This window comes from Crinia signifera, chromosome 5 (assembly GCF_055691185.1).
Source record: "Crinia signifera chromosome 5, ASM5569118v1, whole genome shotgun sequence".
Taxonomy (NCBI): domain Eukaryota; kingdom Metazoa; phylum Chordata; class Amphibia; order Anura; family Myobatrachidae; genus Crinia; species Crinia signifera.
The window spans coordinates 10,639,414-10,664,046 of NC_139221.1; the positions used below are offsets into that span (position 1 = coordinate 10,639,414).

At 46.6% G+C, this 24,633-nt stretch overlaps 1 protein-coding gene across 2 annotated transcripts in view; it reads left to right on the plus strand.

The window, feature by feature from the left end:
- WNT3A (Wnt family member 3A) overlaps window positions 1-24,633 on the plus strand; it is a 152,979-nt gene that overhangs the window by 115,988 nt on the left and 12,358 nt on the right. For both annotated transcript variants that reach the window (XM_083186675.1, XM_083186674.1), the window contains exon 2: window positions 14,223-14,464. In XM_083186675.1, coding sequence (XP_083042801.1) covers window positions 14,308-14,464 — 157 coding nt within the window. In that variant the 5' untranslated portion in view covers window positions 14,223-14,307. The remainder of the gene's footprint in view (window positions 1-14,222; window positions 14,465-24,633) is intronic.

Consider the following 24,633-nt stretch of genomic DNA (forward strand, 5'->3'; position numbering starts at 1 on the left):
AACATACATCCATGACACTTTAACATACATCCATAACATGTAACATGCATCCATGACACTATAACACACATCCATAACACTGTAACATACATACATAACATGTAACATACATCCATGACACTGTAACATACATCCATGACACTGTAACACAAATCCATGACACTGTAACATGCATTCATGACACTGTAACATACATATATAACACTAACATACATACATGACATTGTAACATACATATATAACACTAACATACATACATGCATGACACTGTAACATACATACATAACATGTAAAATGCATCCATGACACGGTAACATACATCCATGACACTGTAACATTCATCCATGACACTAACATACATACATGACACTGTAACATACATCCATGACACTAACATACATCCATGACACTAACATACATACATGACACTGTAACATACATCCATGACACTAACATACATACATGACACTGTAGCATACATCCATAACACTGTAACATGCATTCATGACACTGTAATATACATACATGACAATGTAACATACATATATAACACTAACATACATACATGACACTGTAACATACATCCATTACACTTTAACATACATCCATAACATGTAACATGCATCCATGATACTATAACACACATCCATAACACTGTAACATACATACATAACATGTAACATACATCCATGACACTGTAACATACATCCATGACACTGTAACATACATCCATAACACTGTAACATGCATTCATGACACTGTAACATACATATATAACACTAACATACATACATGACATTGTAACATACATATATAACACTAACATACATACATGCATGACACTGTAACATACATACATAACATGTAAAATGCATCCATGACACGGTAACATACATCCATGACACTGTAACATTCATCCATGACACTAACATACATACATGACACTGTAACATACATCCATGACACTAACATACATCCATGACACTAACATACATACATGACACTGTAACATACATCCATGACACTAACATACATACATGACACTGTAGCATACATCCATAACACTGTAACATGCATTCATGACACTGTAATATACATACATGACAATGTAACATACATATATAACACTAACATACATACATGACACTGTAACATACATATATAACACTAACATACATACATGCATGACACTGTAACATACATACATAACATGTAAAATGCATCCATGACACGGTAACATACATCCATGACACTGTAACATTCATCCATGACACTAACATACATACATGACACTATAACATACATACATGACACTGTAGCATACATCCATGACACTATAACATACATACATGACACTGTAGCATACATCCATGACACTATAACATACATACATGACACTGTAACATACATCCATGACACTGTAAGCTGATACTCTTACTAGCACAAGCAGTAGTTGGATGCTGACATTACACCATTGTTATTTCTCCTGACGGGTGACCTTGGTATCTGAGCCGGTGTCAGGCAGCCGCTAATCCTTATGGCAGAAATGATGCGCTTCTGACGTCTCCTACACTTCCCTCCACAGGTGAGATCCAGGTAATTATTCAGGTCTGTTACAGAAGAATTAGGTTTATTGCCTGGAGATTGGAAAGAGATTTATTAGACAAAGTCCTCTCACACCACAGCTTCTGTAAACTGCTGTTATTGGGAGTTGTTTCTGTATTATCATTTACAGCCAACAAAGGCTTATTCCATCCATGCAGAGTCTGTGTCATGCTATGGGAACATGGACTGACGACAGAGAGTTCCACCGACAAAGGCTTATTCCATCCATGCAGAGTCTGTGTCATGCTATGGGAACATGGACTGACGACAGAGAGTTCCACCGGCAAAGGCTTATTCCATCCATGCAGAGTCTGTGTCATGCTATGGGAACATGGACTGATGACAGAGAGTACCACCGGCAAAGGATTATTCCATCCATAGAGAGTCTGTGTCATGCTTTGGGAACATGGACTGACGACAGAGAGTACCACCGGCAAAGGCTTATTCCATCCATGCAGAGTCTGTGTCATGCTATGGGAACATGGACTGACGACAGAGAGTACCACCGGCAAAGGCTTATTCCATCCATGCAGAGTCTGTGTCATGCTATGGGAACATGGACTGATGACAGAGAGTACCACCGGCAAAGGCTTATTCCATCCATGCAGAGTCTGTGTCATGCTATGGGAACATGGACTGACGACAGAGAGTACCACCGGCAAAGGCTTATTCCATCCATGCAGAGTCTGTGTCATGCTATGGGAACATGGACTGAGGACAGAGAGTACCACCGGCAAAGGCTTATTCCATCCATGCAGAGTCTGTGTCATGCTATGGGAACATGGACTGACAACAGAGAGTACCACCGGCAAAGGCTTATTCCATCCATGCAGAGTCTGTGTCCTGCTATGGGAACATGGACTGACGACAGAGAGTTCCACCGGCAAAGGCTTATTCCATCCATGCAGAGTCTGTGTCATGCTATGGGAACATGGACTGATGACAGAGAGTACCACCGTCAAAGGATTATTCCATGCATGCAGAGTCTGTGTCATGCTATGGGAACATGGACTGACGACAGAGAGTACCACCGTCAAAGGATTATTCCATGCATGCAGAGTCTGTGTCATGCTATGGGAACATGGACTGACAACAGAGAGTACCACCGGCAAAGGCTTATTCCATTCATGCAGAGTCTGTGTCCTGCTATGGGAACATGGACTGACGACAGAGAGTACCACCGGAAAAGGCTTATTGACCATCCATGCAGAGTCTGTGTCATGCTATGGGAACATGGACTGACAACAGAGAGTACCACCGGCAAAGGCTTATTCCATCCATGCAGAGTCTGTGTCATGCTATGGGAACATGGACTGACGACAGAGAGTACCACCGGCAAAGGCTTATTCCATCCATGCAGAGTCTGTGTCATGCTATGGGAACATGGACTGACAACAGAGAGTACCACCGGCAAAGGCTTATTCCATTCATGCAGAGTCTGTGTCCTGCTATGGGAACATGGACTGACGACAGCGAGTACCACCGGCAAAGGCTTATTCCATCCATGCAGAGTCTGTGTCATGCTATGGGAACATGGACTGACGACAGAGAGCACCACCGGCAAAGGCTTATTCCATCCATGCAGAGTCTGTGTCATGCTATGGGAACATGGACTGACGACAGCGAGTACCACCGGCAAAGCTTTATTTCCATTTGTGTTTGCTTGATGTAATTATTAGAGAACAAATGCATTAAATGTTTTTGTTACAGCATTGGCTGAGATAGAGCACTCTCAGCCAATCAGCGGCTGCGGAGGGAGGCCGCTGACTGGCTGAGAGCGCTCTATCTCAGCCAATTAAAAGCCAGAGAGTCATTTGACACATTATTTTAAAATTGTAATAGCCGCCGCTGCCCGCTACGGTGCTGGATTTTACCACCGCGGCCGAACTGCTTCTTCACCGGCACCCCCCGCCGGCCACTCATTTGAGAGCCGCCGCCCACCCCCACTGCTCCTCACCGCCCTGCAGCTCCCCATTTTTTTTTTTACATGTGATAAATTGCATGTGAGCCTCCCAGGGAGCTACCGGACGGCTCGGAGGAGAATTGGGTCCGACTTGCCCTTAGGACAAGTCGGCCTAATGTATGGGCGCCTTTACTACCCTGAAATAGTGTCACTTAGATCCCTTTCTTCCTCAGTAGTTTCCATTATAGTGCCGTTTATACTATATTTTGTCTTTGGATTTCTGAGACCCAAGTGCATGATTTTGCATTTTTTGGCATTAAACTGTAGTTGCCATGCTCTTGACCATTCCTCTAATCTACATAGATCATCAATCATTTGTTTTACCCCTCCCGGTGTGTCTACCCTGTTGCATACCTTTGTGTCATCTGCAAAAAGGCACATTTTAACCTCAATTCCATTTGCAATATCACCAATAGAGGTATTAAAAAGCATCGGTCCAAGTACAGATCCCTGTGGTACTCCACTTGTAACCTTTCCCTCCTTTGACTGTACTCAGTTTACTACTACTCTCTGTTTTCTGTCTTGCAACCACGCTCTTATCCATTCAACTATCTTAGAATCCAATCCCAAGCTTTCAAGTTTATTTAACAGTCTGCGATGTGGGACAGTGTCAAAAGGCCCCCATACATTAGGCCGACTTGTCCTTAGGACAAGTCGGACCCAATTCGCCTGTGAGCCGCCCGGCAGCTCCCCGGGAGGCTCACATACAATTTGGCACTTGATGAGCCAATTCACATGTGATAAATCGCTTGCGATTTATCACATGTAACGGGGAGCTGCAGTGGGCGGTGAGGCGCAGGGGGCGGGCGGTGACTGTGAGGCGCAGGGGGCGGGCGGTGACTGTGAGGAGCAGGGGGCGGGCGGTGACTGTGAGGAGCAGGGGGCGGGCGGCGATACTTGGCCCGGGCGGCGATACTCATCATTTGGACGCCAGAGCGGGCAGCGGGTCCTGACACTTTAACTAGCTGGCGGCGGCGGCGAGTGGTGACCTGGCCGGACGGTGTGTGATGATTGATCACAGACATCAGCAGCGGGGACGGGCAGTGCAGTGACGAACTGGCGGGTATTAGATTTTTAAAATACCTGTCAAATGACTGGCTGTTCTCTGATTGGCTGAGAGCTCTCAGCCAATCAGAGAACGGCCAGTCATTTGACAGGTATTTTAAAAATCGAATACCCACCACTGCACTGCCCGTCCCCGCTGCTGATGTCTGTGATCAATCATCCCACACCGTCCGGCCAGGTCACCACTCGCCGCTGCCGCCGCCAGCTAAAGTGTCAGGACCCGCTGCCCGCTCCGGCATCCCCCTTATGAGAGCTGCTGATCCCACTGCTCCCCCGGTCAGTCATGAGGTCGGACGTGATCTGACCGTCCGACCTCCCTGATCCGATCTGATGCGCACGGGACCGCGCATCGGATTAGATGTAACACATCTGCGATTTTGGGACGATTTCACCCAGTTATCGGCCCAAAGTGCCGAAATCGGATGAAATCGTCCCAAAATCGCATAGTGTATGGGGGCCTAAAAGCCTTACTAAAGTCTAGATAAGCTACATCTACAGCCCCACCTTGATCTATTACTTTAGTCACCCAGTCAAAAAAGTCAATAAGATTTGTTTGACATGATCTTCCCCCAGTAAACCCATGCTGTTTTGGATCCTGTAAATTGCTGGTTTTGAGATATTCCACAGCGCAGGAAATAACTCAGATAACGCAGGAGGTAACTCAGATAACGCAGGAGGTACCTCAGATAACGCAGGAGGTACCTCAGATAACGCAGGAGGTAACTCAGATAACGCAGGAGGTATATCAGACAACGCAGGAGATAACTCAGATAACTCAGGAGATAACTCAGATAACTCAGGAGATATCTCAGCTAACGCAGGAGATAACTCAGATAACACAGGAGGTAAATCAGATAACGCAGGAGGTATATCAGACAACGCAGGAGGTAACTCAGATAACGCAGGAGGTATATCAGACAACGCAGGAGGTAACTCAGATAACGCAGGAGGTATATCAGACAACGCAGGAGGTAACTCAGATAATGCAGGAGGTATATCAGACAACGCAGGAGGTAACTCAGATAACTCAGGAGATAACTCAGATAACGCAGGAGGTAACTCAGATAAAGCAGGAGGTATATCAGACAACGCAGGAGATAACTCAGATAACGCAGGAGGTATATCAGACAACGCAGGAGGTAACTCCGATAACACAGGAGGTAACTCAGATAATGCAGGAGGTAACTCAGATAATGCAGGAGGTATATCAGACAACGCAGGAGGTAACTCAGATAACGCAGGAGGTAACTCAGATAACGCAGGAGGTAACTCAGATAACTCAGGACGTAACTCAGATAACGCAGGAGATAACTCAGATAACGCCGGAGATAACTCAGATAACGCAGGAGGTAACTCAGATAACGCAGGAGGTATATCAGACAACGCAGGAGATAACTCAGATAACTCAGGAGATAACTCAGATAACGCAGGAGGTAACTCAGATAACGCAGGAGGTAACTCAGATAACACAGGAGGTAACTCAGATAACGCAGGAGGTATATCAGACAATGCAGGAGATAACTCAGATAACTCAGGAGATAACTCAGATAACTCAGGAGATAACTCAGATAACTCAGGAGGTAACTCAGATAACGCAGGAGGTAACTCAGATAACGCAGGAGGTAACTCAGATAACGCAGGAGATAACTCAGATAACGCAGGAGGTAACTCAGATAACGCAGGAGGTATATCAGACAACGCAGGAGATAACTCAGATAACGCAGGAGATAACTCAGATAACGCAGGAGGTAACTCAGATAACGCAGGAGGTATATCAGACAAAGCAGGAGATAACTCAGATAACTCAGGAGATAACTCAGATAACGCAGGAGGTATATCAGACAACGCAGGAGGTAACTCAGATAACGCAGGAGGTATATCAGACAACGCAGGAGGTAACTCAGATAACTCAGGAGATAACTCAGATAACGCAGGAGGTAACTCAGATAACGCAGGAGGTAACTCAGATAATGCAGGAGGTAACTCAGATAACGCAGGAGGTATATCAGACAACGCAGGAGGTATATCAGACAACGCAGGAGGTAACTCAGATAACGCAGGAGGTAACTCAGATAACGCAGGAGGTAACTCAGATAACGCAGGAGGTAACTCAGATAACGCAGGAGGTAACTCAGATAACGCAGGAGTTGCAGGAGGTAATTCAGATAACGCAGGAGATAACTCAGATAACGCAGGAGATAACTCAGATAACGCAGGAGGTAACTCAGATAACGCAGGAGATAACTCAGATAAAGCAGGAGATAACTCAGATAACGCAGGAGATAACTCAGATAACGCAGGAGGTAACTCAAATAATGCTCCTAGCGATGCGAATTCAGCCCCAGCCCTAATGGTCGGGGTTTGCATGCGCATTCCTGCGCATGTGAAAATCCCCGCACCAAAGTTAAACACTCGCTGCACCGTTCGCTGTTGGGAGGGAGAGCCGGAAACGGGGCCGGACCAGGAGAAAGATGGTAACACAGATGGGCTAATGTCTGCTGGGGGCGGGTGGTTGATGTCACATGGCGTCAGGGACTGCCCCCTCTTTGGCGACCTCCGACGGAAATAAAAGATTGAATTTTATTTCCGATGGTCGGCGACTATGGAAGGATTTCTCTCCCCTATGGCTGCATTCGAGGGGATGCGTGGATTCAGCGGCGCAAGGGGGGTTCAGGCGTTCGGCCGGCCTGCGGGCAGCATTCAGCCACTCACTCACGACCGCTGCTTAGCGAGCGATACAGAATCACCCCGTAAACTTACTTACTGCTGACTTCTATTACTACGTATGTTATATACAGTATATACCGTATACGTAGCTCCTCCATGATGACCTCGCCGCACTCTGGAATCACTGTCAGACAAAGAACACACAAACCATATAAAACAACAGCTGGATTCTCAGGTCGGGTCACACCGCTCTCGGAGAGCCATGGAAATGTCTACAATTATGCAGCAAGTTGCGGCCTGTAAAATGAAATCAATTTGTTCTCTACTCCGCTGTGAGATCACAATGTTTTATATAATGAAGATGAGTCATGTAATCTCAAGATATCTGCTTTGGGATTTAAAGGTGAGACCTTTTCCGTTTGAAAGATCAGTTGCCCTCCGGGACGGACAGATACATGCGGGAATCGGGTCCCTGTGCACCGCAGCACCAGGCTTCTGGGTACTTTACCAACGGACCTCTGGGCCTACTGATTATTCCCAAAGGCAATACCAAACATCTAGGCCTGTGAAGTTCTTTGAAGCGTGCGCGGCGGCGGCGTCTTCTTCCGTATAATTTGCAGCGCTGATTTTATATGCATGGTTTTATGCAGGATTCGCTCATTAGCTGCTGCAATCATTAAATCCCACAGTACTTTTTTTTTTTAATTTGCAATTTTCCTGCCTTTGAAATGTAAAAAAAAAAAAAGTTTCCAACAATTAAATCTTTCCGAGCCTGATCGTCTTTCCCGGATCCCGCAGAGATTTAGCCGGAGCGATATTGAGTGAGCTATAGGTGTGATCAGTGACAGACATTTACTCCAGCGATTTGCCACAGCGTCCAACCACGTAAATAATCCGCTGCACCCAGATTTGGCCAGGATCGTGTCACGCGGGCGCGGGTACTACATAGCGTACACTACCTCCCATGTCGCACAAGTCCTCCTGCTGCGATGCACTCAGAGGGGAGAAATTGCATACGATCACCCATGAACCGCCTGTCCGCTTCCCAGGCAGCAGGGTTGCATGCGATATATCGTATGTGGCCCCTTTTCATCCGATATATTGCATGCGATCCCAGCAAGGGCTGCGGGATCCGACAAATCCTTAGCGCAGCCCTTGCAAAGTCTGACTTTGATACGATGCACACGGAACCGCACATAGCATCGGAGTCGGTTTGCGATCTGACACTTTTCACCCGATTTCTCAGTCCAAGCCATCGGAATCGGATTAAAACGTGCCCAAATCATATAGGTGTACTCAGTCTTTAGGTGCCTCTGCTGTTTGCATTTGAACAGTTAGAGTGGACTGTAGTGTACACTCCGATCACTGGCTGTAAGGTCAGGCTGCTTCTTGTGACTGTTATGGTCTATGAGGGTGATTCAGGCCGGCTCGCAGTGGGCTTCATTCGATCCCATGGTTAATTTTTGTGGTTTGTGGAACGAATGTTCAGCGGGCATAGTTTTACCTGTTCTCTAGGCTGGGAATACACACAGCCTAGCGTGCAGCCCTGAATCATCCCAGTGTGATAGGCGTGCCATTGGGAAGGATTTATATAGCGAACACGTAATCGTAAGTGTGCAATGGAAATAATAATTTACATACATTAAAGGGTGAATTAAGTTGAATATCTGTCATAAAGCGGCTTAAATATGTAGCAATGTTTAACACTATACAGTGCATAGAGAGTGTGTCGACGCATATGTTATGTCGACATTATTAGAATGTTGACATACTGATGTTTTTCCTCATTCTATCCCTAACCCCAATGGTAACTGTAATCCTAACCGTTACCCTGAGCATCATGTGTCATCATTAATTAAGATGACATTTTATTCATGTTGACACTATCAATGTAAAAATCTTCTGCTGTCGACATGTTAAGCGGCGACTTAGCGGCTGCACAGTAATACTCTCAGTGGGTTCTGGATCAGGAGAAGAGTTTCTGTGTATCGCACCTGTGGAATGGTGATATGAGATAGGTACTGTCACAATGTCTACTCCCAGCTGTTCCAGTGCATGCGGCACAGTCTCCCCCACAGTTGGCACACCCCAGGAAACACAATGATTTTATGTGACTAGACTGACATGGTGTTTAGCTGTGGTGTGCGCCAGGGGGTACATTGTGGGACTGGGTGCGTCGCTGGGCGGAACGGTTTATTACTTAAACCAGTGCCAGAGATCTAATTATTTTTATAGATGATGTCTCTCACTTGCTCCCAGCATGCACTCTGAGTTCCTCTGTTACTACACATGTATAAGGGACAGATGTATCAAGCTGTGATAAAGTGGAGAATGATAAACAACCAGCCAATCAGCTCCTACCTAATAGTTTTCAAACCCAGCCTGTAACATGACAGGTAGGAGCTGATTGGTTGGTTGTTTATAACTCTCCATTTTATCACTTTGTGAAGCTTGATACAGAGTTACATAGTAGGTAAGGCTGAAAAAAGACTTGCTTCCATCTAGTTCAACCTGGTATAGATATCCATTGCTGATTTGGTAGGTTCTGGTATTTTACAGACAAATTATATTTCTTATTTGTACCCATGGATGTTTTTCTCCAGTAAATGTTTGTCCAACTTTGCCTTGAACGCAATTGATGAGCCAGCCGTTACCACCTCTCTGGGAAGAGAGTTCCGGAGTTTGACTGTTCTGACCTCTACTAGCATCTGGTTCTAAATGTGGTGCTGTCTTACAGCGACCAATCACATGTCTCAAACTGTACTAATCATAACAGAATGTGATTGGTTACAGCTATTTAACTTACCCTGTTACCTGCTCCTGAGTCACCTTACTGTGGCCCCTCTAACCAGCTCCACACTTTACTGCAGCCCAGCTTGCCAGCTCCTCACCTTACTGCTGCCCCACTTACCAGCTCCTCCCCTTACTGCAGCTGCACTTACTAGCTGCTCCCCTTACTGTGGCCCCTACTTCCAGCTCCTCCCCTTACTGCAGCCCCTCTTACCAGCTCCTCACCTTATTGCAGTCCCACTTACCAGCTCCTCACCTTACTGTAGCCTCTCTGACCAGCTTCTGACCTTGCTGTGGCCCCTCTTTCCAGCTCCTCCCCTTACTGCAGCAGCACTTACCAGCTGTTCCCCTTACTGTGACCCCTCTTACCAGCTCCTCACCTTACTGCAGCAGCACTTACCGGCTGCTCCCCTTACTGTGACCCCTCTTTCCAGCTCCTCCCCTTACTGCTGTCCATTTTATCAGCTCCTCACCTTACTGTGCCCATCTTACTAGCTCCTCACCTTACTGCAGCCTCTCTTACCAGCTCCTCACCTTACTGCAGCAGCACTTACCAGCTGCTCCCCTTACTGTGACCCCTCTTTCCAGCTCCTCCCCTTACTGCTGTCCCTTTTATCAGCTCCTCACCTTACTGCGCCCATCTTACTAGCTCCTCACCTTACTGCGCCCATCTTACTAGCTCCTCACCTTACTGCGGCTGCTCTTACCAGCTCCTCCCTTTACTGCGTTCATGCAGATTCCACTGTGCGGTCGGGACACATCTGTGGTAATATGTTCTCTATGTATTCTCTGTGTATGTAGAATCTACTATGTTCCCTGTGAGACTCACTTGCACTACTGAATATTCAGAATGTATTTCTATAGCGTTAGTAGCGCAGACATCTCTTGGGTGACATCACAGTTCGTTACGAAGGGTTACAGAGCAAGGTGGGGGATCGGTAGAGGAGCAGACATCTATTGGGTGACATCACCGTACTTTATATGTAGTGGTTAAAGGGTTACAGAGCAAGGTGGGGGATCGGTAGAGGAACAGACATCTATTGGGTGACATCACCGTACTTTATATGTAGTGGTTAAAGGGTGACAGAGCAAGGTGGGGGATCGGTAGAGGAGCAGACATCTATTGGGTGACATCACCGTACTTTATATGTAGTGGTTAAAGGGTCACAGAGCAAGGTGGGGGATCGGTAGAGGAACAGACATTTGCATTGATTGGATGGACTGGGTATATTTTATATGCACTTTTCCTGGTGTTGGTAACATATACGGTAGCGTTACATGTAATACAGACAGCCCTAAATGTGTACAGGGTTCTATAATTAATTTAATGACCTATTTACTTAAGCCGAGATGGACTTCTTAATAGCATGGGGAATACCACACCCAACAATTGAATTACTCCATTGAAAACATCTAGAAAAATGCATGAATTCCCCCCATAGAGGTCAGGAGCAGCGTTAGCCCTTTATTTTATAGGATTTTTAAAGAGCAAACCCGATTCTCTGTGTGCAGAACACGGGGATAAAGCGACTACACCAACTGTAGTCACTCTCTGACGGGCCTGTCCGGCCTCTTCCAGGCTGCGCTCTTAATCACTGAGTCAGCTGAAGGGGTGATGAGGTCACGCTGCACAACAGCTGATGGGATAAACATTGGACGATCGGATATAAGCGGGTGCACAATGGAAACACTGGGGGCAGTTTGTGAAAGACTCCCAGGAATCTTGGCAATGTTTTATGTCTGTAATATACTTTCCTCCGTAACCTCGTTATGTGGCGTAGTGGCGCCTGATTGACAGGAGCTATAACGAGACATTGACGTGATATTATTCCGTCAGTCACACCGAGCTAAAAACAGAACAGCAGCAGATTGCAGGCGCCCGTTATGCTAAAGTGTAGCTATGTACCCATGTAAGGGAACCACAGCTAGTAGGTGGCATCAGGCACTGCCAACTGGGCCAACCTCAAACTTAGGAATATGCATTAAACTTTCTGCTGTCTTATGAATGGAAACCATATCTGTGGCATACGTAATGGTAAATGTCAACATGGGAAAAGGTCGACATGAGTTTTTGAAAAATTTTGGGTGTCTATGTTGAAAAATGTCAGCATGGACACTGTATCAGAGTCCCGCGTCTCCTCGCAAGGCTCGCTGCTTTAAAAAAAAAATTTGAAAAAAACCATGGCGACATTTGGATGTGTTGACCTTTTGAACATGTTGACATAATGTATGTTGACATTTTTCATGTGTCGGCCAATAGTGTTTGACCTATTGACTGTCGACTTTTATACTGTCGACTGCATATCGTTACTTTCCTAGGAATCGCTGGATGCAGCATCTGCAGGGAGGCTGTAATCAGGGCCCAGACAGAGAGGGGGTGCCACTCTGTAATCAGGGGGGCTGCAACTCTGTAATCAGGGGGGGCTGCAACGCTGCAATCAGGGGGGGCTGCAATGCTGTAATCAGGGGGGGCTGCAATGCTGTAATCAGGGCCCAGACAGAGAGGGGGTGCAACTCTGTAATCAGGGGGACTGCAGCGCTGTAATCAGGGGGGGGGCTGCAACGCTGTAATCAGGGGGGGCTGCAATGCTGTAATCAGGGGGGCTGCAACGCTGTCATCAGGGGGGGGCTGCAACACTGGAATCAGGGGGGGCTGCAACACTGGAATCATGGCCCAGACAGAGAGGGGGTGCAACTCTGTAATCAGGGGGGCTGCAACTCTGTAATCAGGGGGGGCTGCAACGCTGTAATCAGGGGGGCTGCAACGCTGTAATCAGGGGGGGCTGCAATGCTGTAATCAGGGGGGCTGCAACGCTGTCATCAGGGGGGGGCTGCAACACTGGAATCAGGGGGGGCTGCAACACTGGAATCATGGCCCAGACAGAGAGGGGGTGCAACTCTGTAATCAGGGGGGCTGCAACTCTGTAATCAGAGGGGGCTGCAACGCTGCAATCAGGGGGGGCTGCAATGCTGTAATCAGGGGCTGCAACGCTGGAATCAGGGCCCAGACAGAGAGGGTGCAACGCTGTAATCAGGGGGGGCTGCAATGCTGTAATCGGTAAGGGGGGGCAAGCCTCCTCCCATAGGTGATGTCACAACGTGTTCTGTCACCTTGGGGTGGAGCGCTGCTGCAAAATCCAGTGCTGTAACTAGAAATTTTGTGCCCCCCGCCCAAAAAAATTCTGGTGCCCCCTACATCCATACATTTATTATAATTTTTTTACTTAAATGCTCATTGACAGGAGTTACATGCTTGTTGCCAGGGGTTTCATGCTTGTTGCTAGGGGTTTCTTGCTCATTGCCATTCGCAGCCATGGGTTTCATATTTGTTGCTACGGGCTTCATGCTCATTGCCATGGGTTTCATGCTTGTTACCAGGAAGTACATGCTCATTGCCAGGGGTTTCTTATTCATTGTGGATTTTTTCCATTGTTGTCAGGGGTTACATGCTTGTTTCCAGGGGTTACATGCTCCTAGCCATGGGTTTCATGCTCATTTCCAGGGTTTTCTTTTTTTTTACGGTTTGTTTGTTGCCAGGGGTAACATTCTTATTGCCAGGGCTTACATGCTTATTACTAGGGGTTACATGCTCGTAGCCAGCGTTTCATGCTTGTTTCCAGAGGTTTCTTATTAATTGCCAGTGTTTATTGTTTTTGCATGTTGACAGTTGTTATATGCTTGTTGCTACTGAGTTACATGCCCATTGCCAGGGGGTTACATGCTTGTTGCCAAGGTGTTACATGTCTATAGATATATAAATATATATATGTATATTGCTACCCTGAATCTTTAACTTACAAGTAGTGATATATGCCACCCTGTAGGACGTCTAGCATCTATCCCTCTGTCCAGTAAGACCTCTAGCATCTGTCTCCTGGCAGCGGCCATTTTTGAAGGGACATATTAAGCAGATCCCATACAAACAGCCATGCCCATTGTGCTCCCCCAGCCACCGCTTGGACTGCAGCACCATAGTTACACCGCTGTCTGTTGCACTGAGCAGAGTGTGTGCGTGGATAATTACAGCACAGTGAATGGTGAGGGGACCAGAAGCCTTTATACAATTAATAAGATTTCTCTGTGGACTGAACCGATACTAATGAGAATAAATCTATATTCTTTCTTATTTTAGGTCTTTAGCAATTGGCCAGCAATACTCTTCCTTGGGAACGCAACCCATTCCATGTGGTACCATCCCGGGACTTGTGGCAAAACAGATGCGGTTCTGTCGGAATTACATGGAGATCATGCCCAGTGTGGCAGAGGGAGTCAAAATCGGCATCCAGGAGTGCCAGCACCAATTCCGGGGGCGGAGGTGGAACTGTACCACTGTTAATGACAATCTTGCCATCTTTGGACCAGTATTAGATAAAGGTAGGTTATCCTCTATTGGGCAATTGGGGGGAGATGTATGAATCATCGGAGAGAGATAAAGTAGAAAGAGGTATAGTAACAGCCAATAAGTTCCTAGGTGCCGCAAGGGGCTTCTTTGTGCTCTCCCCCCTGTGGGAGCACCAACAGTCGGGATCCCAACGTCGGGATCCCCATACCACAACCTAAGTTCCTATCCTGTCACTTACAGTCTGTGGGGTCTTTGTACTAAGCATTGGAGAGAAATAAAGTGGAGGAGATAAAGTACTAACCACCTTGTGTCCTTTTTTTGCCTGTAACATGGCAGTTAGGACCTAATTGGCTGGGACTTTAACTCTGTAGACTTTATCTCTCTCTCTCTCTAACCAAGGCTTAATAACTATACCCATGTTTGAAAATTGCCAGGAGCTGATGGGTAGTGCCACCCACTGCCCTTATAATAAATCTGTGGCATTGTCTTTTAAAATGCATCGAACTCCAATACAAATGAAATCCGTACCCTGTGTACAGGGCGAGAATGGCGCTGTTGTGAAAAGCAGGACATTCTGGAACTTGTAGTTCTATGTTGGAGGTTGCCTACTGTGTGTGCATTCTCCAAATTCCATTATTCAGCAAATTACCAAAATAAAGACATGAGTACAGACAGCGTAGCCGATAGTATCAATGGCGGCCGGGTAATATCGGGTGTTACTTTCCTGGAATCAGAATCAGGCCACAGGGTGCATTCCTGGGCCTGTCCCGTGTCACCGCTTTCCGCCTGGGTACTATCAGTGGCAACTAGGAAACGGCAATGGCAGAGTCTGTGAGGCGTCTCTGAGGGTGTTGTGTAAGTTACCAACAGACGGGAATCTGATGGTCGTTTCTCCTATCAGAAGCATGTAGCCATACCCAATCCCCGAGGCTGGGAAACAACAAGTACCAGCAGACCATACAGGCTGTCATTTATCAGCATAGCTGGAATATATCTGCAGGAATTTACTGCACCAGTCGGACCTGTCTGTCAGCAGCAGCAGCAGCAGATGTGCGGGAGATGATTGTGTGAGGCACCAGTCTATACAATACAGAAAACGTTAGTGTTCAAAGAGTGAAACGGTGATGAGGATTGGTGCAGCCAGGCCATCGGTTTATAGTGACAGGTCTTTAGTGACAGACGTAGATGCGCCAAGAAGGTGGCATCTGCAGGGTGTAAAAAACATAGTTAAGTATTTTTGCTGCTTCCATTCCCCTCCTCACATCATGTCACTGCCCCTGTCACATGCAGCCCTGTCCTCACTGCCACATCACCCATCTCCTGATAAACTCTGTGCTGCTGGGGACCCTGCTCCTCCCACTATATAACTCTCAGTCTGTGGCTTCCTGCCGCCTCCATTCCCCTCCTCACATCATGTCACATGCAGCCCTGTCCTCACTGACACATCACTCATCTCCTGATATACTCTGTGCTGCTGGGGACCCTGCTCCTCCCACTATATAACTCTCAGTCTGTGGCTTCCTGCTGCCCCCATTCCTCTCCTCACATCATGTCACTGCCCCTGTCACATGCAGCCCTGTCCTCACTGACACATCTCCTGATATACTTTGTGCTGCTGGGGGACCCTGCTCCTCCCACTATATAACTCTCAGTCTGTGGCTTCCTGCTGCCCCCATTCCCCTCCTCACATCATGTCACTGCCCCTGTCACATGCAGCCCTGTCCTCACTGACACATCACTCATCTCCTGATATACTCTGTGCTGCTGGGGATCCTGCTCCTCCCACTATATAACTCTCAGACTGTGGCTTCCTGCTGCCTCCATTCCCCTCCTCACATCATGTCACTGCCCCTGTCACATGCAGCCCTGTCCTCACTGACACATCACTCATCTCCTGATATACTCTGTGCTGCTGGGGACACTGCTCCTCCCACTATATAACTCTTAGTCTGTGGCTCCCTGCTGCCCCCATTCCCCTCCTCACATCCTGTCACTGCCCCTGTCACATGCAGCCCTGTCCTCACTGACACATCACTCATCTCCTGATATACTCTGTGCTGCTGGCGTACCCTGCTCCTCCCACTATATAACTCTCAGTCTGTGGCTTCCTGCTGCCCCCATTCCCCTCCTCACATCATGTCACTGCTCCTGTCACATGCAGCCCTGTCCTCACTGACACATCCCTCATCTCCTGATATACTCTGTGCTGCTGGGGACCCTGCTCCTCCCACTATATAACTCTCAGTCTGTGGCTTCCTGCTGCCTCCATTCCCCTCCTCACATCATGTCACTGCCCCTGTCACATGCAGCCGTGTCCTCACTGACACATCACTCATCTCCTGATATACTCTGTGCTGCTGGGGACCCTGCTCCTCCCACTATATAACTATCAGTCTGTGGCTTCCTGCTGCCTCCATTCCCCACCTCACATCATGTCACTGCCCCTGTCACATGTAGCCCTGTCCTCACTGACACATCACTCATCTCCTGATATACTCTGTGCTGCTGGGGACCCTGCTCCTCCCACTATATAACTCTCAGTCTGTGGCTTCCTGCTGCCTCCATTCCCCTCCTCACATCATGTCCCTGTCCCTGTCACATGCAGCCCTGTCCTCACTGACACATCACTCATCTCCTGATATACTCTGTGCTGCTGGGGACCCTGCTCCTCCCACTATATAACTCTCAGTCTGTGGCTACCTGCTGCCTCCATTCCCCACCTCACATCATGTCACTGCTCCTGTCACATGCAGCCCTGTCCTCACTGACACATCCCTCATCTCCTGATATACTCTGTGCTGCTGGGGACCCTGCTCCTCCCACTATATAAATCTCAGTCTGTGGCTACCTGCTGCCTCCATTCCCCACCTCACATCATGGCGTGGCTCATACTTGCAATGGTCCCTTGAGGCCACGCCCCAGTTTTGCAGCTGTGGGGGCATGAATAGATGCTGGGCGAAATGTAATAGGGTGCGATTTTTTTCGTAAGAAAAAAATCCCACCAAATCGCACCTTTAAAAATCGAGTTTTTTGGCGCGAATTCGCATATGTAATGAGATGCGAATTTGCGGCAAAAAAGTGCGATATGGTGCGATTTCGGACGATTTTTAAGTCCTGAAAAATGTGCGATTTTCAGTCATGAAAATCGGCACATTTTCAGTACTGTGCGTTGTGTTGAAAAAAAAAAAAAAGAAAACGGCGTGCGGTCCCCCTCCTAAGCATAACCAGCCCCGGGCTCAAAAAGCCGGTGCTGGTATCATAAAATCAGAGGGACAAACAAATAGGGGTTCTCTTGATTTAATGAAACCAGCACCAGGCTCAAGGTCCAGCGCTGGTTCCCAAAATACGGGGGACAAAATGACTAGGGGTCCCCCGTATTTTAAGAACCAGCACCAGACCCAACCAGCCAGCAGGGTAATGCTACAGCCGGGGGACACTTATTATATAAGGTCCTGCGGCCAAAGCATTATCCCCATGGCTGGTCAGCATGGGCAGGGGTCCTGGGGAAGTGGGGACCCCCCCCAATGAAGGGGTCCCCCCCCTCCAGGACTTACCAGCCCATGCTGAAAGTCTGGGGCTGTCCCCGATGCCCCTGGGCGGTGGGCATCGGGCTGATGAAAAGTGTAAAAAAAAATAATAAAAATTATTGTCTTATACTGTAGAACTATGAGTCCCAGCAAGCCTACCCCACATGCTGGGACTTGGAGAACCACAAGTCCCAGCATGCAGGGCCTTTTCCTTTTTACCATCAAACAGACGGTTGAGGAGTATACAGGGCCGGCGCTACCCACTCAGCAGCTCCTGCAAAGCAGGGAGGCGCCAGGCTGAAAAGGCGCTATCTCCCTCCCTGCTCTGCAAAAGTTGCCTCAGCCCTGTCTGTCACTGCCTCCTGCACGCCGCCCACAGCGCCTGTTTGACAACTGGTGGGCGGCAGTATAAATAGCTGCTCCCTGCACCGCGCACACACTGTCCTCCTCCTGCGACCTGCACCCTCTTCCTCACGGACCCTTGCACTGAGGCATGAAGCGCTGTTTGTGAATGCCTGGATGTCCGGATCCGCCCCCTACCCATTGCTTCCTGGGCCTGTCAGCTGTCAAACAAATGACGAACAGGTAGCAGCGTTGCCTCCCCTTCCTTCCCTCTCTCAGTGTGCTGTGCCAGTGCCACTGCCAGTCCTCAACACTCCGCCCCCTCTATCTCCTCCCCTCTTCTTCCAACTCCTCCTTCTCTCCCCTCTTCTCCCCCTCATTCACGAGAGGGGTGTAATGGCATCCTCAGCATCCTGCCTATGCAGATAGAAGAGGAGGGACTGCACAAGAGTTAAACAGCAAAATAACAGTGAGTCTTTTATTATAAATTTAGATTTAGATTTTTTTATATTAATTTAGACACTTTTTAAATAATGGGCTGGGTTATGTGCCTAAAGGTGGCCATACACGCTGCAATAGCAGCGTGCAATGCGATGTGCGCTCCTGCGGACATCGCACAGTATAAAAAGTATGTGCTGCACATACTTTTTGTACTGCTTTCGGATCGCATCACACACACATTGCATGCATGCCGTGTGATGCGATCTAGCCCATAACGTATGCGAATCTCGCAGCGGGTATGGGCACCTTTAGTGCTGGCAACATTTTGCGGACACAGCACTGAGATGGTGTATGAATACATGTACATGCACCTGAGATCCTCCATAGAATCGCATGTTGCATACACTCCCACAATCGGGCTTCAGCTTGTTGCAATGGCAATGTGAAAGGGCGCAAATTTTATGGTTTGCAGGAGGGCGCCAGACACCCTAGCACCGGCCCTGGGAGTATAAAAGCTAGAACCTCTCGTCTGAAAAATAGCTTCTTTCGTACCGCAGTGTGTGATTTTAACCTAAACTGTTAACACTGTTGTCTTCTGTTGTATCTCTCTGGGACTAAGACTGAAATTTCGTTGTGTTGGCAACTATGTTGGTTGTTTTTTTACAATGACAATAAATCATCTTATCTTATCTTATCTTATTAAAGGGCCCGCTGGCACTTGTAGTTCTACAGTACAAAAAATAGTTAAATAAAACACACTGACACCCTGAAAAATAAAAGTTTAATACATACATAACACGCACATACTGATACCTACCTACCTTGAGAACGTAGGTCGGTCCCTGGATCCTGGGTCCGGGGCTCCAGGGCTGAAGAGTCCGGTTTCAGGGCTGGTCCGGGGCTGAAGATTCCGGGGTCCTTGATCCGTAGTAATCCTAAGGGGTTTCTCGGCTCCTGATTGGCCGCTAGGCGGCCAATAGAATCAGTCTGAGGAGAGACGCGGAAGATGAACATCTCTGCGTCTCTCCAGTCCGTGAGCGGGTACCAGCCGGGAGCAGCACGTCTGGAGCTGAAGATGCAGGGGTCGTCGCCGGGGACCAGGTGAGTAGGATTTCCTTCCTCAGGTACCCCTTAGGATTACTACGGATCCAGGACCCCGGAATCTTCAGCCCAGGAGCCCCGGTACCAGGACCAAGGCCCCGGAACCGGACTCTTCACTCCTGTAGCCCCAGACCCCAGATCCAGGGACCGACCCACGGGCTCAAGGTAGGTAAGTATCAGTATGTGTGGGCTGTGGATGTATTAAACGTTTATTTTTCTGGGTGTCGGTGTGTGTTTTATTTAACTATTTCTTGTACTGTGGAACTACAAGTGCCAGCGGGCCCTTTAATGCCCCGCATGCTGGGACTTGTGGTTCTCCAAGTCCCAGCATGCGGGGTAGGCTTGCTGGGACTCATAGTTCTACAGTAGAAAACAATAGTTTTTAATCTTTTTTTTTACACTTTGCATCAGCCCAATGCCCAGGGGCATCGGGGACAGCCCCGGACTTTCAGCATGGGCTGGTAAGTCCTGGAGGGGGGGGGGGACCCTTCTTTGGGGGGGTCCCCACTTCCCCAGGTCCCCTGCCCATGCTGACCAGCCAGGGGGATAATGTTTGGCCACGGGACCTTATATAATAAGTGTCCCCTGGCTGTGGCATTACCCTGCTGGCTGTTTGGGTCTGGTGCTGGTTCTTGAAATGCGGGGGACCCCTAGTCATTTTGTCCCCCGTATTTTGGTAAACCAGCACCGGACCTTGAGCCTGGTGCTGGTTTCATTAAATCAAGGGGACCCCTATTTGTCGGGGACCGTGATTTTATGTCACCAGCACCGGCTCAATGCGCCCGGGGCTGGTTATGCTCTGGCGGGGGACCCCGCGCAGTTTTTTTGTTTTTTAAAAACTGTTTAACCCTTTTTTTCCAACAGAAACATGCACAGATCTCAATGATCTGTGCAGGGTTCTGGCTAATTCTCCCATCAGAACCTGGTCTGATCTTTGGGCGAATTTTAGACACATTTATACAAATCGCATACCATTAAATATGCGATTTGTATACTTTTGCGAAAACATCTGGATGCGATGTGCTGCGAAAAACAGCCATCGCATTTCCAGAATGTCAAATTTGTTGGCCAAAATCGCACTTTTTTCATATTTTCGCAGCTCATTAAATATGCGAAAATGGAAAAACATGCAATTTCGTCCGTTTTTGCTAAAAAAATCGCAAAAAAAAAAAATAACGCATCCCATAGAATGTCACCCTTAATATTATAATGAGTAGCAGGTGCTGTGTATTATAATGACTAACAGATGCTATATATTATAATGAGCAGAAGGTGCTGTGTATTATAATGACTAACAGATGCTATATATTATAATGAGTAGCAGGTGCTGTGTATTATAATGACTAACAGATGCTATATATTATAATGAGTAGCAGGTGCTGTGTATTATAATGAGTAACAGATGCTATATATTATAATGAGCAGAAGGTGCTGTGTATTATAATGACTAACAGATGCTATATATTATAATGAGCAGAAGGTACTGTGTATTATAATGACTAACAGATGCTATATATTATAATGAGCAGAAGGTGCTGTGTATTATAATGACTAACAGATGCTATATATTATAATGAGTAGCAGGTGCTGTGTATTATAATGACTAACAGATGCTATATATTATAATGAGTAGCAGGTGCTGTGTATTATAATGAGTAACAGATGCTATATATTATAATGAGCAGAAGGTGCTGTGTATTATAATGACTAACAGATGCTATATATTATAATGAGCAGAAGGTGCTGTGTATTATAATGACTAACAGATTATATATATTATAATGAGCAGAAGGTGCTGTGTATTATAATGACTAACAGATGCTATATATTATAATGAGCAGAAGGTGCTGTGTATTATAATGACTAACAGATGTTATATATTATAATGAGCAGAAGGTGCTGTGTATTATAATGACTAACAGATGTTATATATTATAATGAGCAGAAGGTGCTGTGTATTATAATGACTAACAGATGCTATATATTATAATGAGTAGCAGGTTCAATATATTATAATGAGTAACAGGTGCTGTGTATTTTGATGAGTAGGCGGTGCTATAAATATTATAATGAGTAGAAGGTGCTGTGTATTATAATGAGTAGCAGGTGGTATTATAATGAGATGTCTTTGCTGTGCATTATATTGTGTAACAATTGCTATATATTATAATGAGTAGCAGGTGCTGTGTATTTTGATGAGTAGGCGGTGCTATAAATATTATAATGAGTAACAGGTGCTGTGTATTTTGATGAGTAGGCGGTGCTATAAATAATATAATGAGTAGCAGGTGCTGTGTATTATAATGAGATGTCTTTGCTGTGCATTATATTGTGTAACAATTGCTATATATTATAATGAGTAGCAGGTGCTGTGTATTATAATGACTAACAGGTGCAATATATTATAATGAGTAACAGGTGCTGTGTATTTTGATGAGTAGGCAGTGCTATACATATTATAATGAGTAGCAGGTGGTATTATAATGAGATGTATTTGCTGTGCATTATATTGCATAACAATTGCTATATATTATAAAGAATAGCAGGTGCTATATATTATAAATTAATGAATCGCAGGTGCTGTATATTATAATGAGTGGGTTGGGTACCCTCTTTTACACCCCTTTATAAAAAAAAAAAATATATATATATTTCTTATTTAACCCATTCCCATATGTACATAAGTGGAGCAGCCAGCTTCCAGCTACCACCCTCCTTTCATTTGAATATATTTTAATGAGTAGGATGTGCTACAAATATTACAATAAGTAGGAGGTGCTACAAATATTACAATGAGTAGGAGGTACTACAAATATTACAATGAGTAGGAGGTGCTACAAATATTACAATGAGTGGGAGGTGCTACACATATTACAATGAGTAGGAGTGGATATGATTTATATGCTATTAGCAAGTAAGCCTTTAAGGTGGGAATCCATAGATCGCCATAAATTGGCAAGGATTGGTGGCATAAACAACAACAACTGTGACTGCTACTGATTATGTGAGATCTTCGGTGTGTGATCTTTTGTGCTGGATGCTGTTTAATAAAGGACAGATGCTGTATATTACCAGAGCCGGCCCTAGCCTAAATGACGCCCTAGGCAAGATTTTGGCTGTGCCCCCTAGCACCGCCACTAATTCCGCCTCTGACCCTGCTCCCCTTTCCCAGCACCATCAACCCTCATCATAGCAGTCATCATTTTGGTGCTCCTACCCGCAATATTTTAAATAGAAACAGTGCACACATTCAGTGCGCAGCCCAAACAGGGGTGTTTTCTTGCTGGGAAGGGGTATGGCCACACAATAGCACCCCCAATTCAAATTATGCCGCACAGTAGTGCAACTTTATTCACATTATATCATGCGAAATACACCCTCACTCACACACAGAATATAGGCATGCTGCATATCATTTTAATCAGCAGAAGCTGCTGATGCCCCTAGGCATTCCAAATGCCCTAGGCAATTGCCTAGTTTGCCTATGCCTAAGGCCGGCTCTGTATATTACAATGTCAGGTGCATTGTGTTATTGTGAATGTTGATACACACAGGATCACACATCACAAGGATATTTTTGTTAGAACTAGTCCAAGATTTAGAAGAAATTGTCCCTGTAAATGCTTCTGTGGAATCTCCATCCGCATTACATATGTACATCTGTGCCGGACGCAGTTTTCACAACCCGACCATGTTCTCTGGGGTTACCATTCATTACAATGGAGATATGAAAATCAGAATGCTGAATTAGCAGTGAGGAGACATAAACCACTGAAGGGTTCTGGCATGGTAGATGCTAAATTGTGGTGGGCTAAAGGACCTTTCACGCCCAGGGGGAGGAGCAAGGCTGGGGGCTTACTCCTTCACTATCCATGCCACCACTGGTTGCCTTTAGTAACCAGGTGGCGAGCGAAGTGGAGCGAGCCACCGTGCCCGAAGCGTGGCGAGGGTCCATTTGGGACCCTTCTTCCGACCTTGCTTTTCCTGTCTCCACCCCCTCTCCTCCCCTGTGAGGTCAGGTGGTCCTTTAGCCCACTACAATTTAGACATAACCATTCTGGCATGCTGACACTTTAGCTAGTAGATCAGGATGTTTAGGGAGTAGGCAGGATAGAAGTGATCACGTGCTAGGGTGATCTTCCTCTTGTGAATCCCCACCCTCCCATCCCTATTTCTTTTCCTTGGCAGCGGTAAAGAACGGACATCTTGAGTAGTTGTGTGAGTTTGTAGATAGTGGGTGCGCTCTCCCCGACATCGATTGTCTTGAGCCATGCTTCTGCACGGGAGATGGCCGCACCATCTGCAAGAGTGGTGGTGCTGGGAGAGTGATCACCAGCGGTGTGTGTATGGTATGGTGATGTTTACCCCACTTTCTTTACCGTTCTTTGGTGCCGCCACCATTTTGATAGTCTATAATAAATTGTCAAAATAAATTTGACATTCAAGTTTTGAAACGCCAGCGCTTGTGTCTTTATTTGTAGTGTTACGTTATGGCTAAGTTTATAAAGTGTTGGGCATGAAGATACCCGATGGTGTTTATGATGTCATCAAGTACCACCCCTCCTGCCCTGGGAAGTGGGTGTGATGTGGGAGAGTAATACAGAATGATGTGTTATAGATATATACAGTATATGCCATCAGCTGCGAATCATGTTTGCAGAGAATCATGGTGCCTGTGTCGCTAATTCTGCGGCCAGTCTGTGTGACCATAGACTTGGGGAGCCGGTGTCCCACGTTACTGCGTAGGTGCTGCGTATGTGTATACAGTTGCTGAAGACGTTGCGTTGGCC